General features: G+C 40.5%; 1 protein-coding gene across 1 annotated transcript in view; it reads left to right on the forward strand.

Moving 5' to 3' along the window:
• The window catches only part of LOC127637570 (voltage-dependent calcium channel subunit alpha-2/delta-1-like), a 137,140-nt gene that overhangs the window by 38,007 nt on the left and 73,920 nt on the right, over positions 1–25,213 (forward strand). Inside the window, exons 4-6 of the mRNA XM_052118689.1 lie at positions 21,132–21,191; positions 22,164–22,193; positions 22,317–22,452. Of these exons, the coding sequence (XP_051974649.1) occupies positions 21,132–21,191; positions 22,164–22,193; positions 22,317–22,452 (226 nt within the window). The remainder of the gene's footprint in view (positions 1–21,131; positions 21,192–22,163; positions 22,194–22,316; positions 22,453–25,213) is intronic.

Raw genomic sequence — 25,213 nt, forward strand, 5'->3', positions numbered from 1 at the left:
TGGCCCTGAACACTCCAGGCAGTTGGTTGGGAGCCCCTCCTCCCCTCGTGGTCGGCGGCCACTCCTCTGCTTCCAGTCGGCCGGACTCCTCCATCCCCCGGCAGATAGCCGCAGCTGCTCCGTTGGGGTGGATGGTAGCGGCAAGAACGGCGTATCCCTCCTCCTCTTCGGGCTTCGGCACCAGTGTAAAGGGATTAATGGAAAGGAGGAGGCGAGAACCGGCTTGACAATACAAATAATATTTGTAATAAAGGACTTAAACGAAAAGACACAAACACACAAAGGTGTCGGACAGCTGCCCGTAAAAACTCTCTCTCTCTCTCTCTCTCTGTCGTACCACCATCCGCATTCGGCTTTTATCCCTCTCGGAGGCTTGATTAGCCTGCTAAGGGGCCGGGCGAGAAAGTCAACATGAAACAGAATTTGGAACCCATTTTACTTCCATTATGTGATGAATTTCCAAGTGAAACAGTACATTCAACAAGAAAAATATAGGGGTGAGTCATGCACCATGAATATGTATTAAGAAAGTACATTTTGGGTCAATTTTTATTTTTATATTTTAATCAAAAGTCGCAATTTGATCTCCATTTAATTTCAATGCTGACTATGAGAAACAACTGAGGTACTAAAAAGATCTCATTTGTGATTTGTCTTTCCTACAGGATATTAGTGTATGTAATTGGGATAGAAGCAACACTGGTGTCATTCATTGTACTTTCTAAGCTCATGGCAGAAATGCCCTTTAAAAAGATGAATGGGGCCAGAAAGGGCTAACAATATTTGCCTTTGTCGTATTGATTGAAAACTAATGTGTATAAAAGACAAGTGAATTCTGTCAAAGAAACATTTATGCACACAGGCACATACACAGAGACATCTGTTTAAACACATGTTATGGTGGTGTGGAGCAGATCACTCAGCCTCAGGCTGCCCTTCAGTATGATGAAGAGTGGTAGCAGAAGCCAGTATGCTGGACTTGGCACGAGTAGTGTATCCGCACTACACATGGAGCCAATTGAGCCAAAATGGCTCCTGTTGGACTTTACTTCCTCTCTGGCAAGCCAGTAAAGTTTACCCTGCCTCAAGCCAACATGGCTCCAGATACCATTAGCCTTTTCCAGGCTCAACATGATGAGCAATATAGGTATCACAGTCTCTTATTTATAATCTTTATTTACTCAGACTGAGCTATTGTACTTCGAATTGTGAAAGCTACTCGATTAACATAACTGACGTCCTCATGCTGCTTGTAGCAATTGTATTTACTGTTGAATTTAGAGCAGTGATGGTAAGTTACTCAACGTAATCCTTTATAAAAATCTAATCAGATTACAATACCCATTATGTTGTTGGGAAATTAATCAAATGGCTAATTACTTTAATTTTAAGTTACTTTCTATAACAATTTTCTCAGAAAAGTCTTGTTTTCTTCTGATCAACAATTTTTTTAACACTTTTATTGCTGCAAGCATGTCATTTACCCCACCACACGTTTTTTTTCCTTACAATGACTCGTTAGTAGGGGTGTAACGATTCCCTCATTTTCTCGATGCATTAATTACTAATCCTGCTGATTCATATACATCGATCTAGAAATATGTTTTTTTGAATCGAGAATCATTAGTGTTGGTCAATAATCGGTTAAAATGATTAATAATTATAAATACTGTATTAAATAAGTTACATGTGTGCCAGGGTTCTCTAAGGGTGCTTTCACACTGGCAGTTTAGTTCAAAACAGAGCAAGGTTTGCATGAATAATTGGTAATATGAAAGCCGTCATACGGACTGGGGTGCACAACGCGGTACTGAACCTGAGACTACCTGTAGGAGGTGGTCTGAGTTCAGTTGCAATGGAACTCTAACACGATTTGCGTGAATGTGAAAGCAACTCGGACTCGGGTGCGCACTCGTTCGGGAAGTAAAGTAACCCTCGCATGCATTTTAGCCGATAACGACATCATTCGTTTCAACAACACACGAGGATCCTCACATTCCTGAAAGTCCCAGAAAAATAGTGACAACATATTGACATACACAAATACAATCAACACTATAAATACTGTCTGTCTCGCTATCTATCTATACACCTTAAAAATACTATATATAAATACTATTATAGGTTATAAATATAGGGAATGATAGGAGATGACAGTGGCAATAACTTCACCTTGGACACAAGCCTAAGTAAGCGTGCAGCGTAAATAAAGATGCAAATTAATTTCCTTGCAATCAGCGGTCTCCTAAAAAGGTTACGCCATGAAGCGCATATATACGCAGTTGTCATATAATACAAATAGTATTATGAGTCGCGTTGTGTTCATCATGCCTGTTTGTGATGACATATGATGAATGCAAATGGACCGGGGTTTGATAGAAGGTAGTGAGTGTGAATCCAGACCAATGCTGCGGGGGGCACCGGGAACAATTACACTCAGAATCGGACTGCAGCAAATGTGCCCAGTGTGCCCACCTCTTCACGGGATTGTGCCCACTCTTCGTTCCCTCCGTAACTCTTACTGAAACTTTTTCTGAGCAACTTTCGTGTACCTTGTGTCTAATCTCTTCTCATGACACCACTGTTACTAATCTCTAGTCAAACGTTCTCAAACCACTGATACAGCCGCATGTCTTTAAGCACATTTACATGCGCGTTCTTACATGGATTAGGCTATGCATATTAAGCCGACAATACTTTCGGTCATGTAAATGCAATAAACGGTGTTCCTTTATCGGCATAAATGCCATAAACGGCTTATGAATAACCCGAATCTATGAATGAATTATATTGATTGAACACAATTCATGTTTTAAATGTATTTTATAAAAGTAATTACCTTAATTGAAAGTCAAATTAAAAAGGTAATGTATTGCACTACTTTTTTAATTAAACAAATTAGATTACAGTAACTCATTATTTTGTAATCACATTACACCTTACCTTGTTTAAGAGTGCTGCTCTACAGTACAGCATGGATGATTCCATGCAAATGTGGTGTTTTGAACATTTGTGATGGAAAAACCAGGGGAGTCTTTTAAAATACCTTGGAGTACCATGTAAATACCATAGTATATGCATCATTCAGTACCATACAGTATATCAAGGTGCCATGGTATTACCATCTGATACCATAACAGTACCATAGCACGCCACTGATATATTTGCAAGGGAAATTTATTCCATGTATTTTGTTATATAATAGCAATATTGTATGTATTGGTTTTGTGTGTTTGTTTTGTGTTTCCCAGCTGTCATGCTGGCTTCACTTCTTTGTTCTGGTATACAGAGTAGGGTAAAGACACACGTACACAAACACACACATTTATCTTAAAACTATTTTTGAATCCTAGCCAATAGCCGATGAAACGAAAATAATGAATTAAACTTAGACTCTTAAAAAAAGAGAATTCAGATCTTCTTAAACTAACTTGGCTAAATGACACTTCTTTGCAACAGCAGGGAAAGATGACAAATCCAGCCTGCAGGATTTCACGCCATTTCCTCCATCTTCCTTCAGCATTGTGGCAGGATTCAAAGGCTAATTGGCTGACGTATGTAGATCTTGTCAATGCCCAACTAAACGTGTCTGTTTTAATGGGGGATGTAGGGCTGTTGTTTCTGTGTCTCTTCTTTTCATGCAGAGACACTCAAGCTGGGTAACTCTTTTAAATACATAGAAAATAAATGGATTAGATGTTTTGAATAGAAGGTTACTTCTTTAATGTCAAAATACACTCATCAAAGGATATCTACCCATATATTATCTAATTATTTCTATAATTAGTCATTTTAATTAGTATAGCCACAGGGTACATATAAGCCCCAGCTTTTATTCATGTGTGAATTTGTGTGAGTTACTGTTTAATATTTTTCTCTCTTTGATGTCTTTTTCTCTACATATTCGGGGAACGAAATGGTAAATATACAATATCAGCAGATGTTTGTGTTCTCAGCATGTACAGTGATGCTTTGCACATCAGGTGTTGTTACCTAAGAGCTGCTTGACAAGCATGAGTTTCTAATTAGCTGCCAAAGCATTACATGTGTATGTGTGTTTCTGACAAAGTAGTTTTGCATTTTGGTTTTAATTTCCTCTCCAACTGTCACTCTCTTGGCACTCATGTAAGCTGGACTGCCTGCTGGGATGTGTCTTTGATTTCATATTAGTAGCCTACATGGTATTCTGATACCAGTCTGACCTTTAAACTTACACTGTGCTAAGAGAATGTATGGGCAGGTGACATGACTTTTTCCCCTTTCAATATTTCAAGACACCAGAGGAGAGTCAGCTCATGTACTTGACAGATAAATCAACCAAGAATTTGGTCTCAGGGGAGGGGTTTAAATACATGTGCATCAGATGGACTTATTCGGCTTTTACATCGCACCTCACTGATTTTTAATGGTCTTATGCCATGAGCATGAGGTTTTTAGGCTTGCCATTTCAAGTTAGAAACGTATGAAAACTTTTAAAACATGCCTAGACACTAATTTGTTCTGTTCTATTCAGTTGCGCTCCATCTAGTTGTTTTTTTAAACACAATAATGTGTCCAAAGTGACATCACTTTGTACAGAATATGCAAATTGCTTATTCTGACACAGTGCTTATGATTAATGGGGATTAAAAAAACAAGAACTGGGTGGATTTTTGTCATTATAGTGTAGTTGTGTACAAACACACTGCCAACACACATTTATATTCAAACCATGTAAAAGTGAATTTTGCATAATAGGTCCACTTTAAACTCTTCGTACTCCCTAGATCAGTAAAATGTGTGTATATTAGTGAATTCCTAACATTCGTAAATATGTGGCATGTGCACGTTCATTCACAATTATCATATTCGCTAGTAAATGCTGTTAACATACACTCACCTAAAGGATTATTAGGAACACCATACTAATACTGTGTTTGACCCCCTTTCGCCTTCAGAACTGCCTTAATTCTACGTGGCATTGATTCAACAAGGTGCTGAAAGCCCATATTGATAGGATAGCATCTTGCAGTTGATGGAGATTTGTGGGATGCACATCTAGGGCACGAAGCTCCCATTCCACCACATCCCAAAGATGCTCTATTGGGTTGAGATCTGGTGACTGTGGGGGCCATTTTAGTACAGTGAACTCATTGTCATGTTCAAGAAACCAATTTGAAATGATTCGAGCTTTGTGACATGGTGCATTATCCTGCTGGAAGTAGCCATCAGAGGATGGGTACATGGTGGCCATAAAGGGATGGACATGGTCAGAAACAATGCTCAGGTAGGCCGTGGCATTTAAACGATGCCCAATTGGCACTAAGGGGCCTAAAGTGTGCCAAGAAAACATCCCCCACACCATTACACCACCACCACCAGCCTGCACAGTGGTAACAAGGCATGATGGATCCATGTTCTCATTCTGTTTACGCCAAATTCTGACTCTACCATCTGAATGTCTCAACAGAAATCGAGACTCATCAGAACAGGCAACATTTTTCCAGTCTTCAACTGTCCAATTTTGGTGAGCTTTTGCAAATTGTAGCCTCTTTTTCCTATTTGTAGTGGAGATGAGTGGTACCGGTGGGGTCTTCTGCTGGTGTAGCCCATCCGCCTCAAGGTTGTGCGTGTTGTGGCTTCACAAATGCTTTGCTGCATACCTCGGTTGTACCGAGTGGTTATTTCAGGCAAAGTTGCTCTTCTATCAGCTTGAATCAGTCGGCCCATTCTCCTCTGACCTCTAGCATCAACAAGGCATTTTCAGCCCACAGGACTGCCGCATACTGGATGTTTTTCCTTTTCACACCATTCTTTGTAAACCCTAGAAATGGTTGTGCGTGAAAATCCCAGAAACTGAGCAGATTGTGAAATACTCAGACCGGCCTGTCTGGCACCAACAACCATGCCACACTCAAAATTGCTTAAATCACCTTTCTTTCCCATTCTGACATTCAGTTTGGAGTTCAGGAGATTGTCTTGACCAGGACCACACCCCTAAATGCATTGAAGCAACTGCCATGTGATTGGTTGATTAGATAATTGCATTAATGAGAAATTGAACAGGTGTTCCTAATAATCCTTTAGGTGAGTGTATATGCAGAACAGTAATGAAATTACTTCTATGAATGAAGTGCATTCACATAACATTTTTATTTAGCAAGAACAAAAGTGTCTCATAGAAAGTGAGGACTTACTGTCATCGTATGTTTTTGGTGTCATCAGAGGCTCTTTTGTGAGTCAAACAGTTCAAGTAGTCAATAAAAATGGTTTGACATGAGTTTTAAAACTTTTTTGGTTCAGTTCGCACTGCATCGCCAGCATAATTTGTGAAACTTCTCAGGTACATTATGATTGTAAATGTAATATACTTGCAACTGGAAGAATCTTAAGAAAATATAGCTGCAAGCAGAGATGATAGGTCCAAGCACCATGGGTCCATTTTAGGACCCATGGAAAAAAAGGCAAGGTGGACACGTGCATTTGGCGTTTGACATTATGCTAAACAATTTTTAAGCAATTTGAGTAAATATAAGTATTTAAGAGCCACACTTTCAGCTGCCAGGTGGAGATGCTATGACCGTGACCCAAAATAGTCACATCCATGTGATTAGCCCCAAGTCAAAACTTAGATCTCAATTTTGCTCTAAATCACATATTGCACACAGAATATATGAGACACTTCCTGTTTCTCATATTTTTACATTCATTTGTTGCCTCACCATGTCAACACCGTTTGACCATTCGGTATTTCAAAAATCTGTTCACAATTTAGCATCTTCAATGTCTTGGCAAAATGTTATCTACATGTGGTGGCAGTCTCATGAATCCCCTAGGAGGAGTATTCAAAAGTTTAGATATTCAATATTAAAAAACAATCCAAAATGGCTGACCTCCTGCTGGGCAGAGTTAATAACTATAATTATGAAAGTTGTTCGGCTTGATGAGAACTATATATGTACCAATTTTGGTGACTTTAGGTGAAAATGTGAGTACTATAGAGGCTGTATTAAACAACAATTTTAAAGGGGGTGCTACAGAGCCATCTCTGTAGCACCAAAATATCAACTATCCCTTTAAAATTTTACCTCAGCAGTGTCTTGACATTATACTGAAGAATTTTTAAGCAATTCATGTAAATACAAGAGGGCTAATTCAAAGTCTGATAAAATTGCCTTACTTCCTTCTGCCAGTTGGTGGCGCTACAGCCGTGACCCACAATAGCCACATTAATGTGATCAGCCCACAAGGCCAAACATTTGCCTCAATTTTGATGTAAAACACGATGCACGCAGAAGATATGAGACACTTCCTTTTTCTAATTTTTTGACATTATTATATCATGTCGGCATGGTAACATTGTTCAATATATAAAAAATCTGTTCATAATTTAGCATCATTAATTTGTAATTTTCATACAGGTTAAGTACCCCAAAAGTACAGAAAACCTTGAAAAGAATAATAATAATAATAATAAAGATCCTTAGAAGGACAATAGGGTCTCCGCACTTTCAGTGCTTGGGCCCAAATAATAAAAATAATCCTTAGAAGAACAATAGGGTCTCCACACTTTCAGTGCTTGGGCCCTAATTATAGTCCTATTTAATAGAATTCCAGAAAAGATATTTGGCTGAAAAGCTGTATAATATCACAGATTTGCAAGCTGTACAACATTGTGTGGGGTTTATTTATATTTTTCCCATACTATTGTGTAAAGGCTTCCCGTGATGTGTTTATTTATTGGTTGTGGAGGTGGAGACGTGGCTGAGCACTGTGGAGAGTGAAGCAGGGGAGATGAGTGGTGAATGATTTACACCTGTGTTAACACCTGTCTTGTGTTTCAGTGAGGAGTGATTGGGGCTTTTAAGGAGAGGAGACAGTGGCAGTCGAGAGAGTGAGAGAGCACAGCTGAGAAGCTGCTCATGTGTTGGCTGCTGCCATGTTGCAACTTTTGAGTGTGTGAACTGAAGCTTCACCATTGTGCTCTAAGGAAACGTGTTAATTTTTATGAATAAACAAAATTCGAAATTTTGTGATTCACAAAAAAGGATGCTTCCTCATAACACTTGGGGGAGATACGGGGAGATTGGGAGAGATACGTTGTCATGGTGTCCACGCCATTGGCGGACATCATCAAGATCCTCACTGGCATCCAACAGATTCAACACCAGACCCTCCTGGAGCTTTGAGCAGAACAGGAGCAACATTTCGACGCACTCCTACGAGCACAGGCTGAGGACCTGTGGGTGTTCCAGTTCTTGCTACCTCGTGGTACCCCAGCAGCAACACTGGCTGCTGGACCCCCACCTCAGTTCACTCTGGCCAAGATGGGTCCATAGGATGACCCCAAAGCTTTCATTGAGCTTTTCGAGCAGGCCGCTGTGGGGCTGGCTTGGCCCCAGACGCAGTGGGTGGTGTGCCTGCTGATGGTTTTGGTGGGGGAGGCTCAGCTCACGGACCAACAACTGCTGGTGACTGAGCTGCTTGAGTACCCAGATCTAAATCAGGCCATCCTACAGCGGTGCAGACATAACCCCAAGCAACAGCGTCAGCATTTTCGGGCTTGACCTATGGAGAATTCAGCCGGCCATTTTCTTTCGCCCAGCAGCTCCAGGATACCTGCCGGAGGCGGTTGCTAGCGGAGCACTGCGATACCAGAGGAATCGTCAAGTGATGCTGGAACAGTTTCTTGACAGGCTTCCCTAATGGACCGCGGAGTGGGTCCGGTGCCACCACCCGACGTCGCTGGAGGATGCAGTCTGCCTGGCTGAGGACCACATGACTGCGTATTCGGGAGACAACCAAGATTTTTCTATTCAAGATTGTTCCCGTCCCTTTATTCCCCAAAACCCTGCTCCGTGGGCCCGGCACCTCTACCCCAGCTTCTGTGTCTCCTTTCCCACCAGGTTGGAGAATCTGTAGCCGCAGATGCAGAGGGAAAGTCTGGGCCGGTGTGCTGGTGCTGCGGGGAGCCGGGCCACTTCCAGGACCAATGTTTCGGCGATGGTTGTGGGTGTGTTGTTCCGGTTCCCCGACATGCCGCATACCACCCCGTCCGAGCAGTGATGTACCACATACCTGTGAGCCTTGGTGGATTTGGGTGTAATCAAACTTCGATTCAACTGTGCTTGGTTCAATGAATGGCTTTGGGTACAGCACATAGGGTGAAGGTGAGGTGTGTGCATGGGGACATGCACGAATATCCCTTAGTGCCTGTGGCTATTCAGTTTCTGGGGCAAAATTTAGTATAGAGGCGGCGGTTAGTCCTCGTCTCACCCAGAGATTACGTGCGATGGGTCTTGCATCAAAGTGTCTCGTGTGTTTTGCAATTCGCTGACTGGGGAGGTGGAGCCAGGGCTGTCTGTGTCAGTTCTGCATCAGGATGACGCAAGGGAGGGTAATGACCTGGCTTCCCAAGCCCTTAGAGGTTTCACTGCTGGGGATTTCTCTCTGGAGCAAGACGAGACCCTTTGGCACGCATTTGATCAAGTGAAAATGATTGATGGTCAATTTCTCTGGCCAAACACTGCACTCACATACCCGTACTTTTCTATTATAAATAATCAGTTGTGTCGAGTGACGCGGGACGCTCAGACAAAAGAGACACCAAAGAGCCATCGGGAAATGTTATTCCAGATGGCTCATCATAATCCGATAGCAGGGCACTGCACTCAGGGCGGGAAAATACACTGAACCGTCTAAAGGCCCATTTCTATTTGCCGGGCATTTACAGCAATGTTTGCAAGTGGTGTTTGGCATGCCGTGAATTTCAGCTGGTGAATTCGCTGGCCACCCCAAGTGTGCCTTTGCGCCCACTTCCTTCGTCCTTCGAAATAATTGGTATGGAGCGTCTTTACCACTGAGCTACCCAGGCCGCCAGCTACCCAGGTTTCTAAGTTATTAATAATAATACATTCCACTATGGAAATAAGAAATAGGATTTTTACATCCGGACTTTATGATACTGTGGTAGGAGTGGTGGTGGCAGCGTAGAGGGCTAAAGCACATAACTGTTAATCAGAAGGTCGCTGGTTCGATCCCCACAGCCACCACCATTGTGTCCTTGAGCTAGGCACTTAACTCCAGGTTGCTCCAGGGAGGATTGTCCCTGTAATAAGTGCACTGTAAGTCGCATTGGATAAAAGCATCTGCCAAATGCATAAATGTAAATGATACTGTTGCACTCTACTGTGTTTATCAATAATTGTTGTCACATCTGAGTACTTGAGAGACGAGATGAAATTAGATATTTGCGTGCTTATGCAGGCTTTATGATGAAAATCAATGCTCTTGTCATGCAAAGACATTGTATTGGCTCCTGAGAAACATGGATAACCCTCCCTTACTGGATCATGTGCCATCAGGGGCCTGCACAAAGACAAACACTCACCCCAGTCTTCTCTAATGAGACAACACCACTGGGGTCGTTATGGCAACAGCCCATCAGAGTGTTTGGCTGAGTGTTCAGCTTAGTGAGTAAACCCTGGGGTCAATGGGTTATTATGGGATACCTAAAGTGGGACAATAGGTTTCATCATCTAACCATGAGTTACAGTTGTTCATTTTTTTCCCCTGGAGGAATGAGTAATTTTAAAGAGACATTATATTATTCTTATTTTAATGAGGACCTCTGATCTCAGAGTAACTATATGAATCTTAAAATCCTAGCACACACCACATGTCTCCAGCTCATCTCCTTTGATTTCTTGAGTTCTGAGAGTGGTTCGCGACGAAAGCTCTCAAATCCCACAAATGATGGTCGGGTAGTGTGTGCACTTCTACTTAACTAGTTGTAGATGCTACGACGGATTTCAAACAAGCTTGGTATCTAGATGTCGTCAGGTGTCATGACGAGCAGTAGACCGACAATTAAATACACAGAGAGAGCAAGAGGAGAGTAATGCATTGAGAAGTATGAAAAAAAATCGAAATAAAATAAAATAATACAACAACAACGTCTCCCTATCCGCTGTCTCATCATTATTTTCAGACTTTTTTTCGTTCTGTGCAAATCAATGCAATATACATGCCGTTCTGTCATGTTGATTGTTGAAATCATGAAATCAGAGACTACCCTCAAAATCCGAGCACAAATGGTCAAAGGAGATGACCAGGTCTACTTGTGTTTGGACAGGGGTGTAAAGTAATGAATTACAAATACTATCATTACTGTAATTAAACAGTTTTTTACCAGGAATTGTAATTTTAAAAATTGTATACTTTTACTTGAGTATATTTTAAGTGCTGTAACTGTACGTTTACTGTGCTATTTTTCCTCTGTCTGTGTTTGCTACTTCCCTTTCCTGATTTTATTTTTATCCATCAACGTGATTGGTTACTAGAGTCTCGTGACTCCAATTAAATAACAATGAAAATTTGAACGGCAGCTCTATGGTGTGTTAACTGCTATGGATGTGGAGGATGACTCAAGCAGTAGCTCAACAACAACACCTGAACATCCATGGCTGCAGCTGAAAGGGCTTTTCACAGTGTAAAGTCCAAATAAATTATCGTGTCATGTGAGTTTATCTTGCTCAAGCCAGTCGAGATATCGGTATTAATTCTGCCTCTAATTTGAATAAACATATCAAGGTAAATTTAATATTTCTGCTTACTAGATTCTCTGTATTTATAATGTAGCCTGTTAGTTACCTATCTATCACTGTGATTATTGGGTTGCTGTGAGACATTTATGTAATGTTAGCAATAGGGCTGTGCGATAAAGCAATCTCGATATAAATAGGAAAAAACTTTGGAGTAATTCTCTATATTTAGCCTATGTTTACATCTAGACCAGATGTGCTCATCAATCATGATAGCAAGACAGCCACTGATGGATCTCTGTAAAATCTAAAAGATTTACTTTTTATTCCCTCACTTCTGTAGGTGCACACTTTTTGACTGACAGGTGGCTTATGTATTTGTACTTCGCTTTACATGGGTGTGCTAAACAGTCAAATACACTTCATTATTCTGCCAAAATGCCTGTTTTGGCAAGTTATAATTGTAAACACAGTCAGTTATGTCTAAACTGAATGTTTGTTCATTTGCATCTAAATGTCAACTTGGAATTATAAATGTAAGTAATAGACCTGCAATAGACCTGCCATTGTCTGTTATGTCTGTTATGTCATTAAAATGCTATTAATCAAACAGCAATAAATGAAATATTTATTAGAAACATAGAAAATGAGAAAACCACTCAATACTTTTGACTGAATAACTTTAGGAGCTTTAAAACTGTTAATGAAATTTAATGAAACAGTGAAATTTAAATAATAATTTGTTTTAATAATATTGTAAATATTTTTACCTCTGATGTACAGAGTGTGTTCTATTTCACTGTTCCAGACCGCCAGAGATGGTTTAACATAGTGAAAGGAGTCGTGCGCCCGCGCATGATATCGAGAATCTTTCGTTGTTTTGTTACATGTGACCCTGACCGATGACGTGCCGGAAGCCATTTATATCACAGACCTCTGCTATGCAAGCGTACTTAACCCATAGTAGTTCAAGACACTCACCAGGCTTTCGCCCTGCCAGTGGAGGTCCAGGAGCTACTGAGGAAATGTGCGATAGAACCAGTAGACCCTCAAGCTCACCCTGGGGGATTCCACTCAAAATAATTTCTTGTCCACAAGAAGGATGGAAGTTTCAGACCCATCCTAGACCTCAAACCCCTGAACAAGAGCCTAATTTTCCCTTTCAAATGTTGTGTATCACAGATGTTCTGCATGCTGTGGAGCCCGGCAAATGGTTCACCTCTGTGGATATACATACTTTCACATCCCCATTGCACCCAATCACAGACAGTTTCTTCACTTTACATTTCAGAACAAGATATACCAGTATTGCGTTCTTCCATTTGGGCTGTCCCTTTTGCATTCAGTGCATTCAGGTAGCACTGGAACCATTGCTCCTTGGATGAGTGGCTTCTGTGCGACAGATCACCATATCAGGCTGTCTGAAACACGCTGCACCTACTAGAACATGTCACAGCCTTAGGGGTGAGAGTTCATTGACAGAAGAGTTTCCTTGTTCCTCATCAGTCTGTGTGCTTCTTGGGCATGCACCTGGACTCCAGAACAATGAAGGCTACTCTCACTGTACTGATGGCCATTGCGAAGTTCCATGTTTGACGCAGGCTGCCTCACATCAACTTTTTATGACCGGCTGGACTACTCACTGTGGCCTCAATGGTCATTCATCTTGGGCTGTTGCACTTACTCCCATTCCATCATTGGCTAATAGCCAGATGGCTATCAGCAATTCACAATCAGCTTACCCCACTGCGGGTTACAGCCAGCTGTTCTGCCTCCCTTGTGCTCTGGCGACAATGAATGTTTCTTCGACAGGGTGTGCAGATGGGGCCACCACCTGCACGCAGTGAGATGGTAACCACAGATGCTTCTCTCACAGGATGGGGAGAACTGTGGCAAAATCGGGGTATACAGGGCAGGACGGACAACACAACAGCTATGTTCCTCATCAATCTCCAAGGGGGGATGAGGTCTCCAGCTAGCTGTCTGCAGTGGTCAGACAGACACTTCCTGTCAATCAGAGCAATGCACATTCCCGGCCACTGCAACAGAGTGATGGATTCACTCTCCCGCTTTAGTCCAAAGCCAGGGGAATGGTGTCTCCACAGAGCAGTTGTTCAGTCAGTTTGGGAGATATATGGGACAGCATCAGTGGAACTCTTTGCCAGTAGGACAACAACACATTGTCCATTGTGGTTTGCATCAAAGGAGGAACAAGGGGCATTATGTCAGGATGCCCTGGCTCACAAGTGGCCAGATCTACTGCTAAAAGGTTTTCCTCCCATTCAACTTCTCTGGGCTGTCCTGAACCGTGTACAGGAGAGGCACCACAGGCTCATCCTAATAGCCCTCTGCTGGCCAACAATGCCTTGGTTCAGTCTCCTGTTAGCCTCACGACTGTTCCACCGCAATCATTGCAGATTTAGATGGACCTATTGTCCCAGATGAATGGGGCGCTATGGCATCCATTCCCAGAGAGGTTTAGGTTGTGCGTCTAGCCTCTGGGGTTGAGCAGATTCTCTCACAATGCTTGGCAGGAGTCAGGAATACTGTCATTAATGCCAGAGCTCCTTTAATGCCAGAGCTCCTTCAATGCATTTTACATATATGTTGGGTAAGTCAATTAAAAAAATAATCAACTACTGATTAATAATTACTTTTTTATTTTTTTTAATCTGGAAAGTAATTAGATTACTAATTACTTTACTTTGAAGTTACTTTCTAAAACCAATCAAACCTGCGAAACAAAAACAAATGTGATAGTTATTTTAGTTATTTTAGTACTTTAATATTGACTGAAATATTTACCAAATTACAGCAATACAACAAAGACAGCAACTTAAAAGAGATCCAATGCATTTCTAAAAATGCAACTTAACTTTCTTATCTTAAATGTGCTTAAATAGTATCTTCAGGTATGTGTGTGTGTGTGTGTGTGTGTGTGTGTGTGCCCTCTGTCTACAATCTTCTTAGCTGTCGGTGGCATGTATGTACACAGTAAGCTTGTTTTCCTGTGTTTGTGTTGGTGTGAAAGACAGAAAAAGAATACATGAGGAACATGTGATCCTCATGTCAAGAATACTGTTAAAACATCATTCTTCCATCTCAGAAACAATGCAAGACTGCACCCCATGTTATCTTTCTCAGTGGCTGAAAACTGATCAATACGTTTGTATTTTCTTGTATTGATTATTGCAATGCTTTACTTGTTGGGGTCTCTAAATCTACCTTATATAAGTTGCAGTATGTGCAAAACCCTGCTGCTAGAATCTTGACTAGGACCAGGACAAGTGATCACATCACTCCTATATTGGAGTCCTTGCACTGCCACCCAGTCAAGTTTTGTGTAGACTTTAACATTTTCATGCTTACCTACAAGGCTTTGCATGTTTTGGCCCCTCAATACTCCAATGCATGATCTCCGCTCCTCCGAATCTGTTTTCTTTTTCACTGTTCCTCCTACTCGTCAATGTTCTATGGTTGATAGGGCCTTCTCTTCTTTTGCTCCAAAACTGTGGAACTCTAAAACTGAGGTTAGACATGCAGAATCTTTTAGTATTTTTAAATCTTCTCTTAAAACTCACTTTTTTAGGCTTGCTTTTCTGTGATTATTATGCCATTATTATTGTATTATTTTTAAACCGTTCTGATTGCATGTTTTCTTTTTTGAATTTCAATGTATTTTTACTTTTCTCTTGTAAATCGCTTTGAGATGCAACTTTTAAAGGTGCTATAGAAAATATTTTTGTATTAATACTAATGAACTGAAAACATTTCTGAAAACCCATTGTGTATTTGAATGCTTGTAGTTTCTTTGTGGTGTGCATATACAGGTTTGCTTGTGTGTTGCATCATGCATGTCTGTGTGCATGTATGTCTGTTTGTGTGTACATATGCAGCATGTGTGTGTTTACACAACTTTACAGCTAGTGGTCCCTGCTTTTGCTCGGATGAATTGAGTATCCGTTATCACTTGCACATCTGTAAGGCTATAGCATTGTGTTTGTGTTTTATTGTGTACAGTACATACAGAACATAACAGAGCCATTTGCTTAGTGATGTATTTTGAAGACGCTGTTCTGCAAATGTTTTGAGCGATATATAGGCTACTTCTGTCAGATGGGAATGTGCGCTGTTTTCCATATACACCGGAAGCTGATCACCTCTCCTCCCGCGGCAGCTGCAGCGGGACACATGAGGGAGGCGCGTGAAGATGGGGTAGAACTCAGAGATTTGAGGAGGATTTGTTGCCTTTCGTTTTCAATTTGAATAAACAACTACACTCTGCTGCATCCATAGAAATGCTGCTCACTCATCTGCCATCGCCTCGATATATGTCCTCTTTGAAATGGTGGTTTGTTAGAGCACATGCTCATTAACTGACACAGTAACACACATAAAGGTACCAACATAGGGACGTAATACATTTTTAAACTGCATTCTACTTATTTCATATTGTTGTCTTAACAAGAATGTTTTAATTCAAGTAATGTAATTTTATTAATGTCTGTAACTGTAATTAGATTATTAGATTATGCATTACCACAAAATGTAATCGGATTACTGTAACCTGTTACTTTGTAACACATTACACACATCACTGATTACAAATGCCAGTAAGTGGAAATTGTTCATTTCATGGTGAGCTGATCAGGCTCTTAATCCATTTGACTGTCCTATCGGCTCAGAGCTGGCATTTCTGCAACACCTACTGGACACTGGGTGATCCCAGCCAAGCAAAGGGTGTATGTGGCAACTATAGAGGCTCATAGGGACCTTGTGGGCATTTATCCCTCTCGGAGGCTTGATTAGCCTGATAAGGGACCGGGTGTGTATGATCACGACCCGGCCCCACCCTCCGCCCTGCCACAGCGGCGTACCACCAATAAGTTGTTTATTAGCTTTGGTGCCTGCCAAAAAGATGCACCCTTATTCAAGCAACGCCTGGCCGTTTGGTAGGTCGCCCAGTCCCTGCATTTGTGAAGTGTCCTCCATTCCTTTAGTTGGCTTTGCTGTACTTCTGGACAATGTTTATGGTTGTGTATATAGTCCTTGTGACTTGGTTGTTTTCATCTTCCACTATGTTAAAACATCTCTGGCAGTCTGGAACAGTGAAATAGAATGCTGGTTACTGACATAACCATGGTTCTGTGAATAGTGGAAGACTGACAGAGTCTCTAGTCACTCGGACTAATGAGAATGACTACAGAGGCAGATAATGACGTGAACGGAAGCATATACTGTATGACTTCCGACATGTCATCGGTCAGGGTTGCAGTGTGACAAAACAATGCAAGATTCTCAATATCGAATACAGAGCGCATGACTCCTTTCAATATTCCTTTCGTCTCTGGTGGTCTTCCACGGTTACTCCAATAACCAGCGTTAATTTGAATAAATTACCAGGAAAGTAAAGATGATAAAATAATTTATGATTATGCTCAGACTTTATAATTTTTTTCTGATGCCTGATAGACAAGTATTAACCTTTTTAGGGCAATACTTCAGGCATCATTTTACCACTAGTCACAAATACTCTTCAGAAAATTGTGCATCGTGCATTAGAATGAGAACACAACTATTTATGTGCATAAAAGATACAAGAAATGAATCAATGCGCAACAATGTGGCCCCTGTATCAAAAAACTTTGCCCACCCCAGCTCTAAACCCCCTCTATTGTGGGGGACGTGACATGCCAAGTCCTTGCAACAATAATTCCTTGCAACAATAATTTGCTCTGTCTGCATTTAGGGCAATTTAGACCCTACACATAAACTTATTTTTATGTATTTGTTTCATAAATTATGATTTAAAATGGTGATCAGTGTACTGAAAATAACTTTTTCATCTTTTCATCTCTGTAATCATATCTCCCTTTTATATTTGGAATTAGATACATGTAGATAAGTGATGTATTTAAAATGTTGCAGTGAAAAAGAAAATTGTTGGAGGATACCTATATTTTTCATTCTTTCTGACTAACAGCCATACAATGGAATGTGAATTACAGTATGTACATTATGCAACATTTTTAAATTGCAGCATGCAGTGCTTATTATAAGGGGGCATACATTTCACAACTCACTACTCATGTGCACTTTTAAATGAGCTACTCTTTTACTTTTACTGTTTTTTAGGACAGTTTATTTTACTCTACTCACACACATGTTTCTTGAGTATGATTTTTCAGTACGCTTTCCAGCCCTGTTGGATCACCCAAAACGTAATACCGGTGTAAACAGGGCTTCAGTCAGGGACGAATGGTCTAGCTGATACACCCAGTTGTGTAGCGTGCACACAACCATGGCCTAAAGCTGTAAGTTGTTAATTGTGGACAGGACACTGACTCCAAGTCCTGAAATGTGCGTTTAGTTTAAGGGGGATAATAAATATTGTAAACAAGTTCCACTACATTGTGTACCTACAACATGAAAAACCTTCAAAGTGCTCTCAAGATTTTTCAATAAGTGGTTATGTTGGCTTTAGCTGGCTGAAGTCGCATTCATTATTTTCTTCTGATATAGTTTATGCTGGGAGCGGAGTCTTTAGCATGTTGTGAGGATATTTTTTTTTACATCAGCTCATAATGGTTGTTCTGGACTGAAACATGCAACACCCTGATGCTGGAATGCTCAGATATTTCAGGTTTCAGCCTACATTACAGACCGCCACAAAATTACAAACCAATCACAGTTTATTTTTTCCAAGTCTCACCTCATAGAGTGTGATCTGTGTTGCCAAGCATCAAATGAGAGTTTCTTAATTTTCTTTCAGTCCCCTGGTTATCAAGATTAATTTGAAAAATGCTTCAGGACAAGTTTTGAGAACGAGATGTGAGAGTTCCCTGGGGAAATTAGGTGTACAGTGAGTTTCTAGTGCATACCAGATTAAAGAAGGTGTCATTATACTGTTATTAACCTAATCAGTTGAGGAGGCCTGGGTTAGACCTGAGCTGGTGTCTAAATTTAGTGTGCTGTCACTGAGGGGTTTTCTCATAGGCGGAGAATCTAGAATAACGGCTGAATGCAGGTCATTCTGAGAAAGATGTGCTTGTTATTTCATCTTGAATCTGATTTATATGATATTAAAGGGTAGACTTACTGGAACTTGCTGAATATTTGATTCTAACGACCTCTTGTAACTGGTGTAGTGGTCTATTTTTGATTCCAAGGAGGGAATGCACATATTGATAAAAAGTATATATTGAATGCTTTAGACAAAAGCATTTGCCACATGAATACATGTAAATATAATTGGTTAAATAGGCCTATATTGGCGATTTCTGTCATGGTAAATGCATTTATTTGGAAGTAAAGTGTCTTAAATGCTAGTCTGTTTTCCAAATGTGCTGAGCTTTAAATAGATTTGAGAAGTTCAATAAAGTTAAATTAACGAGACTGGATGATCACCTGATGTTGACCTGGATCATGGATAACGGTGTCTGCCCTCTTGTCAGTAGCTGAAGCCCTATTCTTCCTCCTTGACTTGCCTTTACTGATTTTGACACAGTGAACCACAAGATACTCCTGTCCACCCTTTTATTACTTGGGCATCACAGGAACTGCACTTGGATGGTTTGAGTCATACCTCATCAGCAGAACTTTCAAGGCCTCCTTGAGAGAAGTGTCGAAGTCACACATGCTGACCACTGGTGTTCATCACGGATCAGTGCTTGGACCCCTCCTCTTCTCGATGTACACAACATCACTCGGACCGATCATTGAAGCACATGGTTTTTCCTACCACTGATATACAGATGAAACACAGCTTTACCTATCATTCCAACCTGATGACCCTACTTCCTCAGCTCATATCTCAGCCTGCCTCTTGGATCTTTCGGACTGGATGAAAAACGGCACCTTCAGCTCAACCTGGCCAAGAGAGAACTCCTTGTGGTCCCAGCCAACCCATCTGTTGACCACAACCTCACTATTTATATATCTTGGTTCAACTTAGGGTTGAGAGATATGTCTTAAAAAATTATATCTCGATATTTTTCAGCAAAATGACGATATTCAATATATCTATTGATAATTATGTATTTGCTCTAAAATGACTCAAAAGTGTGTTGTTTATTTCATTTTAATCAGAGTCACAATATATTTGTCACAATATATGATTCATGACATAAAGAACTAGGGAGCTGATTGAGACTCAGGGACAGAAAAGGCAATGTGTATTTGACAGTTTACAATGTACCGCATTTACTGAAATGCTGTAATCTCCTCCTTTTCTGTTATACAGTGCCACGTTTGTAGATTTTTATAATATATTGTAGCGCTTACTAATATTTGGAATTGTGCGAATGCTTTAACCTCCTATACTTTGATTTCACAATGCACGTGAACTAATCCGAGAGCGCCTCCATGCTCATGCACACAGTTCAGCGCATCACGGGTTGGTCTGAATCAGACACATACCATGTTTATCTGTCTTTAAATCACAGCCTTTTGTAGATTGATAATCACATATGACCAATTCACCATGTTGTTGTTATTTTGATGAATTGTGCAGACCTGAAGGATCGTGAAATGAATCTACTGATATGCTCTTTATGAAACTTAATGGCAAAATGAAAGCACATTAAAATCATTGCAATATTCACGATATTGGTAAATTTTACATCGTCAGCAAAATTATCTAGTTCAACTACACTAACACCAAACAGAACAGCTTGGAAACTGGGAGTGGTGGTAGATAACCAGCTTAATTTTACCACCCGCATCTCATCCACCGCCCACTTGTGTAGATTTGTGCTTCATAACATCAGGAAAATTAGACATTTTCTGTATGAATATGCTGCACAACTCCTAGTCCATGCACTGGTCATGTCAAGACTGGACTACTGTAATGCTCCCAGCTAATACAATTATGCCACTGTCGATGGTCCAGAATGCAGCAGCACATTTGGCCTTCAATCAACCAAAAAGTGCTCATGTCACTCCACTCTTGATTTCACTCCACTAGCTACTTGTAGCTGCCTGCATCAAATTCAAGGCTTTGACTCTGGCATTCAGGACAGCCAATGGAACCACACCCATTTACTTCAGTTCACTTCTACAGGTCTATGCTCTGTGGTCTATGAGCGAGCGCGCCTAGTGGTCCCATTACAAAGAGGCTCAAAGCTATTTAACGATCGTTCACTTTCTCTGTTCCTCAGTAGTGAAATGAGCTTCCAACCTCCACACGATCTGCTGATACCATCTCAGCATTCAAGAACCAGCTGAAAACACATTTGTTCCACGAGCACTTAACCAATCCACACTAGTTGCACTTACTATTGAACTTACACTTACTGTAGTAAATATTTTTTCTCTGTCTCTTTCTTCTGCACTAGCACCTACACTACTTTAGTACAACACTGCAGATGTTGTTGAACGTTGTATGAAAAATTGCTTACTATTTTCCTCATTTGTAAATTGCTTTGGTTAAAAGTGTCTGCTAAATGACTAAATGTAAATGTAATGTAAATGTATTGGCACAACAGTCATTTATACTGTTTAGCTGTCATATTGCCGTGATTGACCATTCAGAATCAAGTATTCTGAGCTGTTTAATAATGATTTGTATATACGTTCTGTAACATTCTCTCTTTATTCCTTGTGTTGTAGTCACTGGCCGAGACTGCAGAAAAGCTCCAGAAGGAACACCAGTGGAAGGATGATCTTGATGTAATGCCTCACACACACAAATTTTGTTTGCATACTGAAACACACATGCAGGTTAAAGATAGTAAAGGGGTAGTTCACCCAAAAATAAAAACATTCTGTCTTTTTTTACTTATGTACATTACGTATGTTCGTCCCAGTCACCATTCACATTAAATTGATTATTTTGTTCTTCAAAATATAAACATTTATAATGACTGAGTCTGTCATTTTACCTAACCAAACCTTACCTTTTTGGGTGAACTTTGCCTTTAAACTGCTGAATCTTTGAATGTTGGTAACTTTTGCATATTTTATTTCTGTTCCTTATCTACACCAATTGGATGAGAAAAAAATCAATCCATGCTGGAATACCTGACACATTTACACACATTTAGATGACAATATAATTAGTGTCTGTTAGATGTTTGATCAATGTTTGGTCAGACTTGCTCTCAGATCTGGCATCTGTTGTATTGATGCACTTTAAATTTCCATCACTGGATAAGATGGTGTATATTCATCTATTTGCCTTTTCATTTCACGGAGACTTAATTATACAGAGAATGAATAAAGAGTTACAAGAGCTATTGCAGAATGAGAAATAGTAACTTTATATTAATGTTCATATCATGCCATGCATTCTTTTATTATTATTATTATTTTCCTTGATGTTTTTGATAAATTTTCCTTGATAAATTTGCAAAGATTTCAAATAAACTTCTTTCACATTGTCATTATGGGGTATTGTTTGTAGAATTTTGAGGAAAATAATAAATTTTATCAATTTTGGAATAAGGCTGTAATATAACAAAATGTGGAAAATGTGAAGCGCTGTGAATACTTTCCGGATGCACTGTATACACAGTCCAACAAAAGAACACAAAAACACTCATACAAATACACAGTGCATTCAAATTAATCTATTGAAAAATATAAACATGACCAAATAAATAAAAGCACTGACCTCTTCTTCACCCACTCTTTTTTGAACAGGAGAATGACACCATCTACTACAATGCCAAGGTAAGAAAGTTTATATTTAAAAATAAATACAAGCTAAACAGGTAGCCATGGCTACCAGACGTACTGTAAATAGAGGTTGTTTTTTGACAAGACATGTTTTTTGCTTATTTGTTATGTCCCTAGGGAAACAATAATGACACAGAGTCAATGACCCACCACAACCGGATCAGACTAGAATTCAAAGAGGATCCTGCATTCAAAAGGGATGTTTCCTACAACACGACAGCAGTGCACATCCCAACCGACATCTTCGAAGGCTGTGAGTACAAACACACACATACTGTATACAGGCAACTCGCTCATTTTCACATTAGCTCTCATTTTACGACATTGCACAGTGCAAGTTTATCAGTTTATAAAAACAATATTTCAGCAAGAGCTCAAATTACTTTGTTACTGTGTGTCAGGTGTAGACAGCCAAAGGCTTGCGGAAAAACCACAGACTAAATTTAGAGAGCAGCCCAGCTTAAATTCAGCACTCCGGGCCCCTGAATGACCCTACAAATAACCACCACTTCCTTAAAGGGATTGTTCACCCCGAAATTTAAATAATTTACTAGCTAAATGTAAACAAATGCAGGTTCTCAATAATTCTTGCAATTCTCTCTCTCTCTCTCTCTCTCTCTCTCTCTCTCTTTCTCTCTCTCACTTTATTTTCTTAAAAAGGTTATAGGTTAGTAAGTGTTTCAATGTTATGAATCAGTTGACATGTGTTAGCATGCTCAAATCCCAAAGGGGTTCTCTTCCATTCATCAGAGTGAACGTTCTCAAGGCTGTCTGCGTCAAATAGCTTAATTTAAGCTTAATAGCTTAATCTCTCTCTCTCTCTCTCTTTTCTGTACTATATGCACACACACACACACACACACACACACACACACACACACACACACACACACACACACACACACACATTTAATTCAGTCCAGTCTCTTCAGCCCAATGTGTCCTACTCTGAAAGCCTGGATGAGTTGAGTGAGCATAAACCTGATCACAGCTCTACAGCCAGCTATGCTGTTTTATGAATGCTTTCCTTTGTTGTGAAGTCACACGGCCTGCAGGTCTTTCAAAAGCACAAGCATGAGCTAAGTAGGCTCTAAATTCATGAGAAAGGAGGATCATATTGAAGGATCATTGGAGAGGCAAAATCATGAGTTGCATAGAGATCATTTGAAGACAACGCATATGAGCAGAGAATGTTTAAATGCAAGCAATAGCAAAATCCAATAAATTAAAAGACAGACCGATTAGAATGCACCATTTCCAATTCTACCAATTAAACAACACAATCAAGGACAAATTAATAGACAATTGACTCCCTTGACCATGATGAAGGCCTGTGTGCAAAAAACTTTAAATTAATGCACCTTGTCCCTTAATGAAGTTCCTGGTACAGACAGGAAGTGAGGGAGATAGTCAATAGAGAAGGAGATGTTTTCAGAATGCAATGACTAGTTTAATATATGTAGAATTAATCAATATTAATCAACATTTGTGTACAGAATATGTGACATATACACCAATGAGCCAAAGAATTATGGCCACCTGCCTAAAATGCGGTTGGTCCTCTGCATGCTGCCAAAACTGTGCCAATCCACCAAGACATGGATTCTGCAAGACCTCTGAAGGTGTCCTGTGGTATTTGGCACCAATAAATTAGCAGCATATCCTTTGTTTCGAGGTGGAGCCACCGTGGAGTGGACTTGTTGGTCCACAGATGTGCTGGGGAATTTGGAGGTCTTCCCACAGTGCATCCTGGTGCCATCACTTCCCCAGGTAAACAGCACATGTACACGGCCATCCAACTGATGTAAAAGAACTTCATCAGAACAGGCGAACTTCTTCCATTACTCCAAGGTGCAGTTCCGATGCTTGCGTTCCCATTGTAGGGACTTTCAATGGTGAACAGGGTCATCATGGGCACTCTGACTGTTCTGCAGCTACACAGCCCAATACGCAACAGGGTGCAATGAACTGTGTGTTGTGACACATTCCTCACGTAACCATCATTCATTTCTGTGACTTCAGTAGACCTTCTGTTGGTTTAGACCAGACGGGTTAGCCTTTGGTGCCCTCGCACATCAATGAGTCTGGGGTGCCCAACACCCTTCACTGGTTTGTGGTTTGTTCCTCCTCAGACCACTGTCGGTACGTACTCACAACACCCCACAAGCCTTGCCATTTCAGAGCTGCTCTGACCCAGCCGTTTGGCCATAATTGTCCCTGGTCAAAGTCATTCAGGTCTTTCCTCCTGCTCATTTCTCCTGCATTCATCAATTTGACTACAAGAACAGATTGTTCGCTTACCATCTAATCTACCCGGGCCTTGATATGTGGCCTTGTAAGGAGATTCACTTCACCTGTGAATGGTCATAATGTTTTGACTCATCAGTCTATATACTGTATGTATACACTCACCGATCACTTTATTAGGTACACCTGTACACCTACTTACTCGTTAAATTATCTAATTAGCCAATTGTGTGGCAGCAGTGCAATGCATATAATGCAGATATGGGTCAGGATCTTCCATTAATGTTCACATCAACAATCAGAATGGGGAAAAATGCGATTTCAGTGATTTTGACCGTTGCGTGATTGTTGGTGCCAGACAAGCTTTTTAAAGTATTTCTGTAACTGTTGATCTCCTGGGATTTTCACGCACAACAGTCTCTAGCGTTTTCTCAGAATGGTGCCACAAACAAAAACATCCAGTGAGTGGCATTTTTTTGTGGATGAAAACACCTTGTTTTTGTTGTTTTTTTTCTTCCCTTTTCTCCCCAATTTTGAATGCCCAATTCCCAATGCGCTCTAAGTCCTTGTGGTAGCATAGTGACCTCAATCCAGGTGGTGGAGGTCGAATCTCAGTTGCCTCCGCACATCTTATCACATTGCTTGTTGAGCACGCTACTGCGGAGACATAGCACGTGTGGAGGCTTCACGCTATTCTCCACGGCATCCATGCACAACTCACCACTGAAAGCCACATTATAGTGACCAAGAGGAGGTTACCCCATGTG

The sequence above is a fragment of the Xyrauchen texanus genome, chromosome 45 (genome assembly GCF_025860055.1).
Source record: "Xyrauchen texanus isolate HMW12.3.18 chromosome 45, RBS_HiC_50CHRs, whole genome shotgun sequence".
In the NCBI taxonomy this organism is placed as follows: Eukaryota; Metazoa; Chordata; class Actinopteri; order Cypriniformes; family Catostomidae; genus Xyrauchen; species Xyrauchen texanus.